The sequence below is a fragment of the Lithobates pipiens genome, unplaced genomic scaffold (genome assembly GCF_037356315.1).
Source record: "Lithobates pipiens isolate NorthernLeopardFrog02 unplaced genomic scaffold, aLitPip1_a1.2 Scaffold_19, whole genome shotgun sequence".
Taxonomy (NCBI): domain Eukaryota; kingdom Metazoa; phylum Chordata; class Amphibia; order Anura; family Ranidae; genus Lithobates; species Lithobates pipiens.
The window spans coordinates 463,671,641-463,689,316 of NW_027507764.1; the positions used below are offsets into that span (position 1 = coordinate 463,671,641).

Consider the following 17,676-nt stretch of genomic DNA (forward strand, 5'->3'; position numbering starts at 1 on the left):
CTAATTACCTGCCATTTAATAGTAAGCAATACTGCTCTTTATAGTTGTGACAGTGTGGTACCCTGTCATGACAAAAAAAGCCAGTCTGGAATAGGTTTAGTAGAAAACCGGCACACTGATGGTGCAGGTGTGTGCTGGGTTCTTACGGTAATCAGGACTATAGTTCAAGGCTCCACCCTCCTGAGGAGTCTATGTGTGTGGTTGCAAGAGGTGTACATGGCTGCATGTTGCTGTCTGACAGAGGTGGCTCTTTAATTAGGCAAATTAGGAGGTTGCCTAAGGCCTTGCGGGTGCTTCATTTGCCTAACACAATGTCCCTTGAGCCAGTTGTTTTCATGGAGAGTTTGTGGCAACGGGAGTGTGGCAGCAAACAGCGATGATGCCGTGGGAATTTAGGGAAGGTGGTCAGCGAGGAGGGCAGTTAGACCTGTGAGAGCCCAGGAGGGAGAAAAGCTCTGCCATCTCCCCGACCACCGAAGAGGCGTGCAGGAGTGCCTGGACTCCTCCAGCCTCCTCTCTGCCACAAGATCTACAGTGAGGCACAGAGGACATGCTTACTGGGGGCCTATAGAAAGAGGATAGGCAGGAAGCAGAGGCTGCCAAGGATGTAGAGCTCATCTTCAGGACTTCTCCAGAGCCTCTCCCATCCTCTGGAACTTCCTGCCCCCGTATATCTGATCAGCCCCTAACCTCTCCACCTTTAGGAGATCCCTAAAAACTCACCCTGAAGCCTATCCGACACCCACCTAACAACTGTCCCCTAGCCACCCCCCATCAAATCATTCCCTGCATCTATCACCTTTTGTACCACCACCCCCTCCCTTTAGAATGTAAGCTCTACGAGCAGGGCCCTCCTGTACCTTCTGTATTAAACTGTACTGTAATTGTGCTGTCCGCCCGCTATATTGTAAAGTGCTGCGTAAACTGTTGGCACTATATAAATCGTGTATTATAATAATAATAATGTCCGCAGCCTCTGTCCACCTCCTGTAGTATGTCAGCAGCCTCTGCCTACCTCCTGTAGTATGTCTGCAGCCTCTGTCCGCCTCCTGTAGTATGTCCGCAGCCTCTGTCTACCTCCTGTAGTATGTCCGCAGCCTCTGTGCACCCCCTGTAGTATTTCCGCAGCATCCGTCCACCTCCTGTAGTATGTCCACAGCCTCTGCCCACCTCCTGTGGTATGTCTGTAGCCTCTGTCCATCTGCAGTTTCTGTCCACTTCCTGTATCATGTCCGCAGCCTCTGTCCACCTCCTGTATCATGTCCGTAACCTCTGTTCACCTCCTATATTATGTGCACAGCCTCTGTCCACCTCCTGTATCATGTCTGCAGCCTCTGTCCACTTCCTGTATCATGTCTGCAGCCTCTGTCCACCTCCTGTATCATGTCTGCAGCCTCTGACCATCTCTTGTCTTTTATCATGTCTGCAGTCTCTGAGGGAGATCCTAGAAAGGAGTCAAGAGTGAGAGAGCCGCCGGGATGGGGGTTACTGAAAGAGATAGACATGTGTGGACTGTGGAGAGGAGACTATAGAATAAAAGCAGAGCTGCCAAGCTGGAGCTGTTTCACTGAGCCCTGCATGGTGCACCTGAGAGGAGGTCAGTGACAGTGCTGCCAGGCCACTCTGAGGGGGATCACTGATGTAAGGGGGGAGTGAATACAAAAATGTAAGGGGGCACTGATATAAAGGTTCCCCCCTATATTAGTAATCCCCCTTACCTTTGTGTATTCACTCTGCGGAAGGTGGTCTCTGATCACAATCCTGCAGACTCTGATGTAAGGAAGAACTCGGTGCAGGCTGGGTTATAGTATCCTGACCTTCATGTAAATTGAGAAATATGTTTTTTGACTTTTGTTTAACTTAAACACATTTATCACGTTTATAGTTCAAATATTGATATGTGCACTATTTAGCATTAATAACATTAATTGTAGGTACTTTTTTGCAGTGCCAGTAAAGAATGTGTATCTGTCAGAAAATTTCATAATTTTTTGCCAGTGAAAAATTGGTGCCGTTTGTAAATTTTGGCATTCTGCCAGTAAATTAAAAAATTCGGGAGGTTGGCAACACTGCTAAGGAGCCGCTAGAAGGAGCAGAGCAGTAAGAGCACTTCTGGATCAAGAAGGAGACTGGCTGCTGCACGCTACTGGCCATCGGGTACTGGGCATCATACTTATACATACCCACACACAGAGCCTGTACAGGGGGGGCAGAGGAGGGACTGCAGATAGGGACAGGGCTATGTGGTCTCTCTCATCTCCCCCCTTACCCCCACTCTCTCAGCCCCCTCTATCTCTCAGCCCCCCTCTCTCTCTATCTCCCCCCACACACTCTTTTTCCCCTCTCTCTCACACCCCCCCTTCACTCTCTCTCACCCCCTTTCCATTTCTTGGCCCCCAGTCCTCTCTCCCCCTCTCTTACACCTGCTCTTGCCCCCTCTCACTCCCCCCTCACCCCATCTTTCACTCACCCACTCTCTCTCTGCCCCCTCTCTCTCAGCCACCCCTCTCTCTTTTCCCCCTCTCTCTCACACTCCCCTTCCCTCTCTCTCACCCCCTTTCTATTTCTCAGCCCCCATCCCTCTCCCCCTCTCTCACTCCCCCGTCTCTCCCCCCATGTCTCTCTCACCTCCTCTCTCACACTCCACCCCTCTCTCTCTAAGCCGCCCTCTCCCTCAGCCCCCCTCTCTCTCACCCCTTTTCCTCCCTTTCTCTCACACCTCCTCTCACCCCCCCTTTCCCTCTCTCTCATCCTCTTTCCATTTATCAGCCCCCATCAATCTCTCCCCCCCTCTCACACTCACTCTCTCTCCCCCGTCTCTCACCCCCCTCTCACACTCCACTCCTCTCTCTCGCAGCCCCTCTCTTTCTTAGCCCCCTCTCTCTCACTCCCCCTCTCTATTCCACCCCCTATCTCTCACAAGCCACCTTCTCTCACTCCCCCTGTCTCTCAGCCCTCCTCTCTAGCCTTATTTCTCTCCCACCTGCCCCTCTCACCTCCTCTCTTTCACTCACCCCCTCTCTCTTACACTCACCCCTCACCCTCGCACCTCCCCGCTCTCTCTCCCATCCCACTCTCTTTCACCCCCGTTTCTCATTCCCCTCTCTTTCTCTCTCACCCTCTCTCTCTCACTCTCCCTTCTCTTTCTCAGCCACATCTCTCTCACCCCACCCCCTCTCTCTGAGCCCCCCTTTCTCTCACCCCCTCACCTCCCTCTCTCTCTAACCCCCCACTTCCCCCTCTCAACCCCTCCTGCTCTCTCTCACCCCTTCTTTCTCATCCTCTTTCCTTCTTTCCCTCATCCCACCTGTCTCCCAGCCCCCCCCTTTCTCTTATGCTCCTCTCTCTTTTACCCCCTCACACCCCCCCCCCCCCTAATTCCTATGGTGGCTAACCTCTGCAGAAAAGATGTATATGATTTCAGGCTGCTCCAGTCTGGTCATGTTATCTCCTGTGTGAGCCAGTGGTGTATGCAGGGGAGAGGAGCAAGAGCCAAAAGCACATGGGACATGGGAACCTATGGGTGATTCAAGTGCTTCAGGCTTTACCAGCTGTTGTCAAGTGCTCTCTCCTTTCCCCTGCAGCCACCGCTGACTAACACAGGGGATCTTGTGACCAGCCTGGAGTGAGCTGAGAATAGGTAAAGCCACAGGTTAGAGGGTGCAAATTACTTGCCTTGCCAAGGGCGCTGGCAACCCATGCTATGCCACTGCGCATTGCCCCAGTTTTGAGGAACAAGGGACCTTAAAGCTTCTGTGTTTAGGCAGTGTTAGGAGCCCTGTCTCACTTAAGTGAGCCTCGCAGAATTATTCTTTTTTTTTACCATAACCATGGGGGCATGACTCATGTCTAAGTTTTGCCTCACAAAGTCTAGAACAACCTCTGCTGCCTGAGACAAGACAGATTCCCGAGCCCGGGAGACAAAGCAGCAGGGAACTGCAGGAAAGAGACAGAGAGTTGACAGAGGTATGGCATTTGTGCACGAGCACTGGGATATTGTGTTATATGGTCAGGAGGACCAAGGCACGAGGCCTGATCAGTGGGGCTGTCAAAGAGAGCCAGGAGGCTGAATATTGTTAATTTTGGATTGATGGTGGAAACCCCCTGTGGGGGAATACTGACTGCTGTGAACTTTTTTCTTTCTGTTTAACATAAACGTGGGCAGAAAAAGCCCTGAAAAGGCATATCTGGCATGGACTGAACTCACTGGTAAGCACGACATTTGAGTTAAACAACCCCCAAGTTGTCACAAGTGTTATTAAATCTAAATTTGAAAAAGACTTCTATCAGTTTGCATTAACAGAAACATCAGTGAGGATGATATACAGTATATTAATTTATTATAGCGGCCAATGGGATAACCTCATTTATTTTCTAACTGACAAGAGAAAACTGGTCAAAACAGGCATCTACTTTTATTCACTTTTTATAAACCAATTTGAATGTGTAATTTAGTCAGTACCTAGGTGAACAATTATGAAATAAAAAAGTAGAAAATGCACATCTTCTGCATATTTTAAGGTCTGAAATGGTATAGTGTTAAAAAATAACAATTAGGAAGAGTATGGTTTGCATTCTAAAGGGAATCCCACTTTTTATAGGAAAAGTGGCAACATAAGTCAGATAATCGCTTTTTTATTGAAGGCATTTTCTTTGCTTAACAGGATGCAGCAATTAACTGTTACATTGCACAATATCCAATTCTCATTTCTCTGGCCATTATCTGAGTCAATACTAATCCGTAATAGGGGAATTTGCAGTTAAATGAATATAAGGTTAAATAGGAAAGAATACAATGTTTTGAATAAAATTTGCAGGCTTTTATATGCACAGATTTACTCAGCCATTGTATACGCAGGAGTAAGGATGAGCTTAGCGTTCAGTGCGAACAAAAGTGCAAACACGGCCCATTCACTTACATGGCTGGGAATCCTCTGCCACATAAGCAAATTGGCAGGAAATGGAGCAGGTTACACCATTGCCTAAATATAGCCACAAAGCCATATTTGGGCAATGCCGTCAATGGCAGTGGCTTCTGGCAACTGCCGCTTCCTTATAAACCACTGACATCACCAGTGCTGTGTCTTGGCCTAGGCCAACAAGGCCAGGGCCTAGGGCGGCACTTTGCAGGGGGCGGCAAATAAGCCACCCCTCTTTAAAAAAAACCCCCCTGGTCCGTTTTCCCAAGTCCCAGTTCCCGCGGCCGCCTCCCGCACAAATACAGCGGGCAGTATATGGAGCATGCTTGGCTGGCAGTGGAGGGGGGGGGGGGGGGGGGGGCCGTGACGATGACGACTGGCAACCACCTAAGCAGCCGTTGATTGGCCAGACTTGCTGCACATAATTTGACTGGCGGAGGCAGAGCCCAATGCTCCACCCACCCTCCTCTGCACGGCTTTCTTCTTCACTGAATCTTCTCCCCAGCCTGGTGGAATAGGAGAGAGGAGCACGAGGGACAGCAGTTAAAATTGGTTATGTTACTATCACTTATATGGGCACTGATATGCTGCACTGATAGGCTGTACTGATATGGGCACTGATAAGCTACACTGATATGGGCACTGATAAGCTGCACTGATGTGGGCACTGATAGCCTGCACTGATATGGGCACTAATAGGCTGCACTGATATGGGCACCGATAGGCTGCACTGATATGGACACTGATAAGTTGCACTGATATGGGCACTGATATGGACACTGATAGGCTGCACTTATATTGGCACTGATGAGCTGCACTGATATGGGCCCTGATTTGGGCACTAATAGGCTGCACTGATATGGGCACTGATGAGCTGCACTGATATGGGCACTGATAGGCTGCACTGATGTGGTCACTGATAGGCTGCACTGATATGGGCACTGATGAGCTGCACTGATATGGGCCCTGATGAGCTGCACTGATATGGGCACTGATAGGCTGCACTGATATGGGCACTGATGAGCTGCGCTGATATGGACCCTGATGAGCTGCACTCATATGGGCACTGATGAGCTGCGCTCATATGGGCACTGATAGGCTGCAACTGATATGGGCACTGATGAGCTGCACTCATATGGGCACTGATGAGCAGCACTCATATGGGCACTGATAGGCTGCAACTGATTTTGGACTAATGAGCTGCACTGATATGGGCACTGATAGCCTGCACTGATGGGCACTAATAGGCAGCACTGGTTGCCCCTGATGAGGCCACACTGATGGCCACTGATGAGCTGAACTGTTGGGCACTGATGGGGCTGCACTGATGAGGCTGCACTGATAAGGCTGCATTGATGGACACTGATAGGCGGCACGGATGGGCACTAATAGGCTACACCAACTGACCCTGATGAGGCCACACTGATGGGCACTGAAGAGGCTGCACTAATTGGCACTGATAGGGCTGTACTGATGAGCACTGATAGGTGGCACTGATGAGCACTAATAGGCTGCACTTGTTTCCCCTGATGAGGCTGCACTGATGGCCATTGATGAGCTGCACTGTTGGGGACTGATGAGGCTGCACTGCACTGACAAGGCAGCACCAATATGGGTGATGATGGGGCTGCACTGATGGGACTGTACTCATGGGCACCGATAGGCTGGACTGATGGGCACCGATAAGACTGTACTGATGGGCACTGATAGGCTGCACTGATGGGAACTGATCAGGCTGCACTATTGGGCACTGATGAGGCAGAATTTTTAAGCTGCACTGATAGGCTGCACTGATAAGGCAGCACGGATGGGCACTGATGGGCTGTACTGATGGCCACTGATGAGGGCACTGGGGTACCCATTTGTAATGTACAGAGCGGAGTAGGTGGGGCTATAAAAATAAAAGGTGGAGCCTAAATAGGAAGGGGTGTGGTTTACAGATAGGGTGTGTCTTAAACAGAAAGGGGTGTGGCCTTGATAGGAAGGGGTGGGCCATATTTTAATTAGTGGGTGCATGAGTTTAGTCAGGCCAAGGGCAGCACAAAACCTATATACACCAGCTCATTCACTTACATGGCTAAAATTCCTGACCGCATAAGGGAATGGGTAGGAAAAGGATCCTTATTTCCTAAATATGGTACATTGCCATATTTGGGCAATCATGTCACCACTATACCTGCCCTTTCCTTTATATAACCAGTGGACAGCTTGGGCCACTGTCATACGGCTAGTATAACCGTCAGGGATTGGTCATGTGCAGCGGGTCATAATGTTTATTTTTTTTTGCCAAGTCATCAGTGGCAGGCATCATGATTGATGATGGATTTACAGTGAGATACTTTTTAAAGGATTTCTATTTTTTAAATATAAATAAGCGACTTGTCAAATGTTTATGTGCTTTTATTTCTAGGCTACAATTCTTTTATTGTGAATGAGTAGGGGTGCTATGTACCCCATACTTCATAATTCATACTACATAATTCACGTGGGGGGATGATATCTGTGGGCTTCCTCATTATTAAAGGGGGGCTTCCAGATTCCAATAAGTTCCTCACCTGCAGACCCTCACAACCACTGGGCAAGGGTTGTGAGGAAGAGGCCAAATAGTCTGGTATGCGTTTTGGGGGTTCTCTATGCAATTAATTTTTTCATTTATGCAGTAGGATGTGCTACAGCAAAAATGACATTTACAAAGAAAAAAATAAATCTGTTTAACCACTTCAGCCCCGGACCAATTAACAGCCTAAGGACCAGAGGTCTTTTTACAATTTCGCACTGCACTGCTTTAACTGGTAATTGCGCGGTCATGCAATGTTGTACCCAAACGAAATTTGCGTCCTTTTCTTCCCACAAATAGAGCTTTCTTTTGATGGTATTTGATTGCCTCTGCGATTTTTATTTTTTGCAATATAAATGGAAAAAGACCGAAAAATGATATTTTCTACTTTTTGTTATAAGAAAAATCGAATAAACTCAATTTTAGTCATACATTTAGGGTAAAATGTATTCAGCCACATGTCTTTAGTAAAAAAAATGTCAATAAGGGTATATTTATTGGTTTGCGCAAAAGTTATAGCGTTTACAAACTAGAGTACATTTTCTGGAATTTACACAGCTTTTAATTTACGACTGCCTATCTAATTTCTTGAGGTGCTAAAATGGCAGGGCAGTACAAACCCCCCCCCCCCCAATGACCCCATTTTGGAAAGTAGACACCCCAAGGAAGTTGTGGAGAGGCATGTTGAGCCCATTGAATATTTTTTTTTGTCCCAAGTGATTGAATAATGACACAAAAAAAAAAAAAAAGTTTGCAAAAAGTTGTCACTAAATAATATATTGCTCACACATGCCATAGTTATATGTGGAATTTCACCCCAAAATATATTCTGCTGCTTCTCCTGAGTACGGGGATACCACATATGTGGGACTTTTTGGGAGTCTAGCCGCGTACGGCACCCCGAAATCCAATCACTGCCTTCAGGATTTCTAAGGGTGCAAATTTTTGATTTTACTCCTCACTACCTATCACAGTTTCGAAGGCCATAAAATGCCAAAATAACACAAAATTCCCCAAATTACCCCATTTTGGAAAGTAGACACCCCAAGGAAGTTGTGGAGAGGCATGTTGAGCCCATTGAATATTTTCTTTTTGTCCCAAGTGATTGAATAATGACACAAAAAAAAAAAAAGTTTATAAAAAATTGTCACTAAATGATATATTGCTCACACATGCCATAGTTATATGTGGAATTTCACCCCAAAATATATTCTGCTGCTTCTCCTGAGTACGGAGATACCACATATGTGGGACTTTTTGGGAGTCTAGTCGCGTACGGCACCCCGAAAACCAATCACTGCCTTCAGGATTTCTAAGGGTGCAAATTTTTTATTTTACTCCTCACTACCTATCACAGTTTCGAAGGCCATAAAATGCCAAAATAACACAAACCCCCCCCCCCCCAAATGACCCCATTTTGGAAAGTAGACATCCCAAGGAAGTTGTGGAGAGACATGTTGAGCCCATTGAATATTTTTTTTTTTGTCCCAAGTGATTGAATAATGACACAAAAAAAAAAAAAGTTTACAAAAAGTTGTCACTAAATGATATATTGCTCACACATGCCATAGTTATATGTGGAATTGCACCCCAAAATATATTCTGCTGCTTCTCCTGAGTACGAGGATACCACATATGTGGGAGTCTAGCTGCGTACGGCACCCCGAAAACCAATCACTGCCTTCAGGGTTTCTAAGGGTGCAAAAATTTGATTTCACTCCTCACTACCTATCACAGTTTCGAAGGCCATAAAATGCCAAAATAGCACAAAACCCCCCCAAATGACCCCATTTTGGAAAGTAGACACCCCAAGCTATTTACTGAGAGGCATGTTGAGTCCATGAAATATTTTATATTTTGCCACAAGTTGCAGGAATTTTACAATTTTTTATTTTGCACAAAGTTGTCACTAAATGATATATTGCTCACACATGCTATGGGCATAAGTCAAATTACACCCCAAAATAAATTCTGCTGCTTCTCCCGAGTACGGGGATACCACATGTGGGGGACTTTTTGGGAGCCTAGCCACGTACGGGACCCCGAAAACCAAGCACTGCCTTCCGGATTTAAATATAAAATGCTACCAAAAAAAACTGTTAGCGATCGCAGGGATCAGGCCTGACTCTGCGATCGCTGCAGTTATGTGTTTAGTGTTTTGTAAGTGACAGTGATCGATTGATACTGCACTTGGGTGGGCTGGGCAGAGGGGCAAAACGCAGGTGCCAGCAGGTATCTGGGCTGATCCCGCTAACAATGCATTTTTTTGGAACCCTAAACTGCTGGGGATGCTAGTATAGATCTGATCAGATCAGATATTGATCTGTTCAGATTCTATACCACTACGGGAGGTGTATGCTTTGCGTGTGGGTGTTAGCGGTACTGGCACTAACCTAGCGCTGCCTGGGGCGACGCAGACCCTGACCCTAAAACCTAATTGATATCACCCGCCGGGTGATCAGGGGGTTAAACCTTTATTGGGTAATAAATGGTGGGTGCCCTGATGCTATAAAAAGCAAACTAACCAGAGTCACCCGTAACACTTATACGGTGATCACTGGTGAAAGGGTTAACTAGGGGCAATCAGGGGGTTCAAATGTTTATTAGGTAATATATGGGGTCCCTGGTGCTATATAAAAACCTGACGGGAAACCTAAATAACTAACTGGCCAACCAGCGTCACCAGTGACACTTATACTGTGATTACTGGTGAAAGGGTTAACTAGGGGCAATCAGGGGGTTAAAACCATTATTGGGTAGTATATGGGGGTACCTAGCGCTATAAAAACCTGGCGGTGAACCTAAAAAAATAACTAGCTACCTAGCGACACTAATGACACTAATGCAGCGATCAGAAAAATGATTGCTTAGTGACACTGCCAAAAGGGGGTGAAAGGGTTAACTAGGGGCAATCAGGGGGTTAAAACCATTATTGGGTAGTATATCGGGGTACCTAGCGCTATAAAAACCTGGCGGTGAACCTAAAAAAATAACTAGCTACCTAGCGACATCAGTGACACTAATGCAGCGATCAGAAAAACGATCGCTTAGTGATACTGGCAAAAGGGGGTAAAAGGGTTAACTAGGGGCAATCAGGGGGTTAAAACCATTATTGGGTAGTATATGGAGGTAGCTAGCACTATAAAAACCTGGCGGTGAACCTAAAAAAATAACTAGCTACCTAGCGACACTAGCGACACTAATGCAGCGATCAGAAAAATGATTGCTTAGTGACACTGACAAAAGGGGGTGAAAGGGTTAACTAGGGGCAATCAGGGGGTTAAAACCATTATTGGGTAGTATATCGGGGTACCTAGCGCTATAAAAACCTGGCGGTGAACCTAAAAAAATAACTAGCTACCTAGCGACACTAGCGACACTAATGCAGCGATCAGAAAAATGATCGCTTAGTGACACTGGCAAAAGGGGGTGAAAGGGTTAACTAGGGGCAATCAGGGGGTTAAAACCATTATTGGGTAGTATATCGGGGTACCTAGCGCTATAAAAACCTGGCGGTGAACCTAAAAAAATAACTAGCTACCTAGCGACACTAGCGACACTAATGCAGCGATCAGAAAAATGATCGCTTAGTGACACTGGCAAAAGGGGGTGAAAGGGTTAACTCTAGGGGCAATCAGGGGGTTAAACCTTTATTGGGGGGTGGTAGGGGGCTACCCTGGACCTAACACTAACTGCCCTGACAGTTTTTACTTTTACAACTGATCAGTGATCAGTAAATAAATGATCACTGCAATCAGTGACACTGTGACTGGGGGGGGGGATCGGGGGGGGGGGATCAGGGGGGGGGGGTTTGTGTGCCTGTGTATGCCTACATGTCAGTGTAGTGTTGGTGCACACTTACTTTCTGTCTTCTCCACGTAGTCCGGTCAAAAAGACCGCCCCGAGGAGAATGACATCACTTCCTCCCTGCCTGTGTATACAATACACAGTGGGAGGAAGCTTCTCATTCGCCAGGAGCGATCGAGAGGGGATGGCCAGAAACCAACGGCCATCCCCTCATCCCGAATCGCTCCTGAAGCGAACCGGACCGCCGTATCCAGCGGGAGGGGGTCCGATCGGACCCCCCACCCGCTGGAAGCAAGCACGTACATGTACGTGCTTGTGCCTGTACATGCCATTGTGATGACGTACAATGGCATGCGGCGGTCCTTAAGTGGTTAAAATGCTAGCAATTACATTCATTGCTGGCTTGCTGAGGCCTTGATAGGTAATCATGGGGTTCTTTCATTTTTTTTTATGTTTTCAGGTAGATCTCCAATTCTCCAAGGTTATCTGCCCCTACTGCCCCTACTATAAAATGCCATTTGAGTGACAGCTTTGAGTATTATGGGGCTACTAACATCACATCCTAGATGGTGCGCAGAAGCAATCTCAGGGCTTGGTAATGTCTACGCAGATAAATAACATGTATAAAATACTTTGAATGCACATATAATCTTATAGGAATTTTTTCTGTTGAAATGAATGCTCTGGCAAAATGTAATGGGATAAAACCTCTAGACTCCAAGCCCATAATACGTTCTGTTTCTCTTTTTTGACTAATTTTCCAGCATCAGCTGCCACTCTTCCTTTTACCCAATTGCCCACAATCAGCTGCCTATTCCTCTGCCATATCAGCTATTGCTCTTTCTTATTTTTTCTTTGTTTTTCCAAATAAACCTTCATTACGTGATAATGGATTACCAGAGAACTATAGGTTAGCTAGAGAAATAAAACAGTGATAGTTAAATCCTTTCATGCTGGACCCATATGATTGAATCTTGGGACTGAGCTGCATAATAACCCATATGATTGAATCTTGGGACTGAGCTGCATAATAAAGTTGATTCACTTACCTTGAGCTATAGACCTCTGTTAATGTCAGGTTTGTTTTTACAACACTGAGGCTCCAAAGAAATGTACAGCAAGTGAAAAGGAGCCTAGAGTTTTACCTACTAGTCAGATAAAAGACTACATAATATTCAAATGCGTAAAATGAATATGTATTTCATATTAAACAGAATAAAAGAAAAAAGAAAAAGAAAGTATATTACTGAACTCCTGATTTCAAAAATTCTGAGAAAGCCTCAGAAATGAACATAGCTACATTCTACCAGAATTGGGTCACTAATGAAGGAAAATTACCGTAAGTCCTGAGTATTAATGGGCTTCAGTTTCCAAGATACAGCTTCAGGTCAAATTGCATCAAAATAATTCAAAATTAAGAGGGGGATGTGCACTTATGCTCAATAACTTTTCTGTGAAATGTGATATAGCAATGAGAATGGTGCCATACCAATCATTATAAATGTATCTTTTTATTGATACTAATAACATAACTTTCCATTTATTTATTGTTTTTTCATATAACATTTTCATGCTCCCTCCACACCATTGGGACTGCAAAAGGCATGGAAGTTTTCCTCTTGTTTAGCCAATGATGTAGATAAGTTGTACATGTAATGCAAAAATAGTGAGGGGGCTCAGCGCTTGTTCTGATCCCCTATTTTGCATCCAAAATGCCTTTTTTACCACTGCTGTCATAATGCACTTTTGAGATGCAAATGTTACCTCACCACAAATATAGCAGAAGTTATCTGTGTTACTTACATAGTTTGAAGGCATCTTGACTTCTTAGGGGAAATATCACACAATTGTACCAGATGTAACTGTATAATGCATAGAGCTGACCAAGACAAATATACCTTGCAATAAAAGAACAATAAATTACAGTTAGGTAAATCTTTAGTCTCAAAGTGAAGATAAATGTATACACTTCCATGTGGTACCATTTTCATTGTTCTACCATACTTTGTTGAAATGTTACGAGGCATTATGATCATAAGACACCTCCCTACCTTATAGGCAAATATAGGCGCCTGTGTATAAATCTTTATTGTGAAATATCTTGAAAACTTTACCCAACCAGCACCTTTATCACCTGTTTTCTAATTTATCTAATCAAAATATGAAAGAATTGGCATATTTTATCTCTGAGGTCGATAATTTCCTAAAATTTGTAGACCGGTGTTTTAACCTTGAACCTAATAAATAAAGAAAATCTGTGCAACACTGTTATACATTCCATTTATATTCAGGTACGGTTTCATAATAAAAAAAAAAGAAATATTATTTATTCTATAAATATTGCTTGTATAGATGCAGAATTAATTTGTTTATTAGCTTTCTGTATCCCCTTGGTAATTTAGACAGGGCATAGAAATACCCGCCGCTAAAGCTAGAATCAGCCCTAAATGTAAAACTTTAAAGTTAACTAAGGGAGAAAGGAGAGAAAGCAGATAATAAAAACAAATTAAGACTGACAAACGGTAAATAAGAAGTTAAATAAAAACTTTTATTTAAAAAAAAATATTTTGACGTAACACTATCAAATGAATGCATACTCGTTGAACAGGTTATTCAGAATTGTGAACATTGATACAATGATTGCCAGATTTCTAGTTTCTGCTTTGCCCCCAAAAACCAATCTGATCCTTTCATTAATGTTTAGCCCCAGGGGTCCTTCGGGAATTTCAATAATTTTTGCAGTGTGAAGAGTTTCTTGATCCAAACAGCTGTCTCTTCTGGAGTTGCAAATCAAATTACAGTCCCTGCACTACTGATTTTCCATTACTGATTACTCACTAATAGAAATATTAATGCAATAAGTAAAACTAAGTTGTACATTGCCTCATTAGTTTTTATTATTTGCTGATCATTGCCTGCTTTTCTTCTGTAAATATTCGTGTAGCTGACTGAAGAGTTCATACATTTTGCATTAACACCATGCTTTTCTAGACACCTTGTGAAAGTGTGGTGACCCTGTGAAAAATTAATTGGATTGACCCAGGGCTCGATTCCTGTGGGAACGCATGGGAACGGCGTTCCAGTACTATTTCCACAACGGAAACGCCGTTCCCATTAGCCGCCCGAGGCTATTGAGTGCGTACTCCGCCTCTCCTCGGCCGCCCGAGTGACTGGTTGCTAGGCTAGGGCAGCTCCGCGTCTAGCAACTGGTCACATGACGTCGGCCGTACACGTGGGCACGCACTGGCAGGAGTCAGTGGGCAGTGCGCATACGGCCTCCAGCGCAGCCAGCGACAGACACATGCCGCTTGGATCCGGACTGTCCCCTCCCTCCCCTCTACCCAGTGCCAGACAGTCCTGGCCTCCTGGGGCCACAGCCGCTGCACTGCTACCAGTTTACTTCTTTCCTGAGAAGTAAACCAGGTTAGTCACTAGTTTGTTATTAAGTTGCACTCTGCAATACCCTGCCAATACTCTGCATTACCCAATACTCTGCAATACCCTGCCAATACTCCGCAATACCCTGCCAATACTCTGCATTACCCAATACTTTGCAATACCCTGCCAATACTCTGCAATACCCTGCCAATACTCTGCAATACCCTACCAATACTCTGCAATACATACCCTGCCAATACTCTGCAATACCCTGACAATACTCTGCAATACCCTGACAATACTCTGCAATACCAAACCAATACTCTGCAATACATACCCTGACAATACTCTGCAATACCCTGCCAATACTCTGCAATACATACCCTGCCAGTACTCTGAAATACCCTGCCAATACTCTGCAATACATACCCTGCCAGTACTCTGCAATACCCTGCCAATACTCTGCAATACCCTGCCAATACTCTGCAATACCCTGCCAACACTCTGCAATACTCTGCAATACCCTGCCAATACTCTGCAATACCCTAGCAATACTCTGCAATACCCTGCCAATACTCTGCAATACCCTGCCAATACTCTGCAATACATGGGCAACACCAAATCCAGAATACACAATACTCCCATTCATGAAAAACTCCAAGCAAAATGGTTTTGAGCCATCTGAGGACCCTGAATTTCCCAAATCCTCCCTGCAGGGTTTGACCAAGACTTGGTATTGTTCCTTTCATAGTAAAACCTTTAGATCTGTCCACAGACCCCCTCCTCCCTTCTTTCCATCCCCCCCCCAAATTTTACATTCCTTTCCCTGACTACCTTGATACCTTTGTTGTTGTGATCAGCTCCAGTGGAACACTACTTTTTCAGAAGTATTTGTACTCCATGTTTACTTTTTGACTGTTATGTTTCTGCAAGCTGTGGCAATTTGTTCTACTTGCCGCTAAATTTTCAACACATGCATGTTTGTAATTTTAGTAACTCAAATCTCAAGATTGAACAATAAAATAATATCTGTTGATCCCAGCAGGTAGGTCTTTGTTCTTGTACATTTTGTCATAGGATGACAAGGCTCTGTTCCTAATTGTTTTCCTGCTTGCCAACCTGTCACCTGTGCTTTTAGTGAAGGCCATAAGCAGTTGGTTGTGCTGGCACTCATTAAATAGGCATTTTCTGCTGTTTTGATTATCAGGGCACCAGTTCTGAGGATGACAGGAGTGGCAGAAGTGGCTGCAGGAGATCAGCAGCGCCGAAATGCAACAAAGGATGAATAAGTATCTTGGGAACATTGAAAAGGACATTTAACAGATCTGCCATTTAGGTGAACTCAAACTATACCAATAAAGTCTCTAAGCCATGGTTATTGTAACAAACATACTGGGAAACAACCATAGAAGAGCATAATGTCTCAGCATGGCCACCACCCTGGTAATTGGTCCTTCTGATTCACAAAGCGCAGAGATAAATACCATGGCCATTAGGTCAGGTGTACAATATGTTTTCTTTCAATCTTTGGTCAAACCTCTCCAGGTTGTCATAGTAGCTGAGATCTCACGTTTTTATTTCACCCTTGGCCCCTGCTATTTTGTGCAAACATTGTATCTTGCGTTGTTTAAAGGTCTGTCCATCAAATGGTACTGAACGTTTAACAAGTTTGCCAAGGACAAAGGGCAAAAGAAAAGAAAAAGAGATAGTGGTATGTGAAACAATACTCTCTAAAAGTATTTTTGATTAAGTCAGTTTAAATTATTGCATACAACATAAGCAAGGTGATAACTAGGGTTTTTCTGCAAACACTGAATAATATGCGGTGTTTGGGGCAAATTCAAAAGCCGCCGAAACACAGTTAAAGTCTATGGGGCACTAACATGAGGAATAAAATTTTTTAAAGGCTTTTAAGCAAATAAATTTTCATAAAAAGTGTTTGGGGACCCAGGTCCTGCCCCAGGGGGTATCAATGCAAACCTTTTTTTAAAAAATGGCAGTTTTTTTTCGGGAGCAGTGATTTTTTTTAATGCTTAAAGTGAAACAATATAAATGAAATATTCCTTTAAATATCATGCCAGGGGTGTCTATAGTATGCCTGTAAAGTGGCACATTTTTCCAGTGTTTAGAACAGTACTGCAGCAAAATTACATTTCTAAAGGCAAAATTGTAATTTAAAAATTTAAAACTGATTGCGGCTATAATGAATTGTCGGGTCTCGGCAATATAGATAAAACTCATTGAAAAAAAAAGCATGGAGCCCCCCCCAGTCCATTGCCAGGCCCTTTGAGTCTGGTATGAATATTAAGGGTAACCCAGAACCATTTCAAACAAATTGCATGGGGGTCCCCCCAAAATCCATACCAGGCCCTTCAGGTCTGGAATGGGAATTAAGGGGAACCCTGCACCAAAATAAAAAAAATGGCATAGGGGACCCCCAAAATCCATACCAGACCCTTATCCGAGCACACAACCTGGCATGCTGCAGGAAAAGAGAGGGGACGAGAGAGTGCCCCCCCTCCTGAACCATACCAGGCCACATGCCCTTAACATGGAGAGGGGTCCAACCCCAAAGCTCCTTGTCCCCATGTTGATAGGGACAAGGGTCTCATCCCCACAACCCTTGCCCAGTGGTTGTGGGGTTATGCGGATGGGGGGCTTATTGGAATCTGGAAGCCCCTTTCAACAAGGGGACCCCCAGATCCTGGCCCCCTCATGTGAATTGGTAATGGGTACCATTTCGCAAAGAATGGTAAAAAGATAAGAGACAGCTTGGGACAAGTCCTTTATTTTAAAAAAATAAAAATAAAAATGTCTTAGCGATGTAAATTCGGCCAATGGACCAAAAGAAAAAAAACGCAACCGTTCTGCATTCATGCAAATACATTACATAAAGCAAGAAAAAAATGATATGCTGTTTGCCGCCATGCCCGATATTATAATAATATTAGATTTTTATTGTTTCACTTTAAGCATTAAAAAAATTACTGCTCCAGAAAAAGCAGTCATTTAAAA

The 17,676-nt window shown here is 44.5% G+C and overlaps 1 protein-coding gene across 1 annotated transcript in view; it reads left to right on the top strand.

Annotated features, from left to right (window-relative positions):
* Positions 1–16,559, top strand: part of TRIM55 (tripartite motif containing 55) — a 223,722-nt gene extending 207,163 nt beyond the window's left edge. The window contains exon 9 of the mRNA XM_077492808.1: positions 15,869–16,559. Coding sequence (XP_077348934.1) covers positions 15,869–15,946 — 78 coding nt within the window. The 3' untranslated portion in view covers positions 15,947–16,559. The remainder of the gene's footprint in view (positions 1–15,868) is intronic.
* The last annotated feature ends 1,117 nt before the right edge of the window (positions 16,560–17,676 follow it).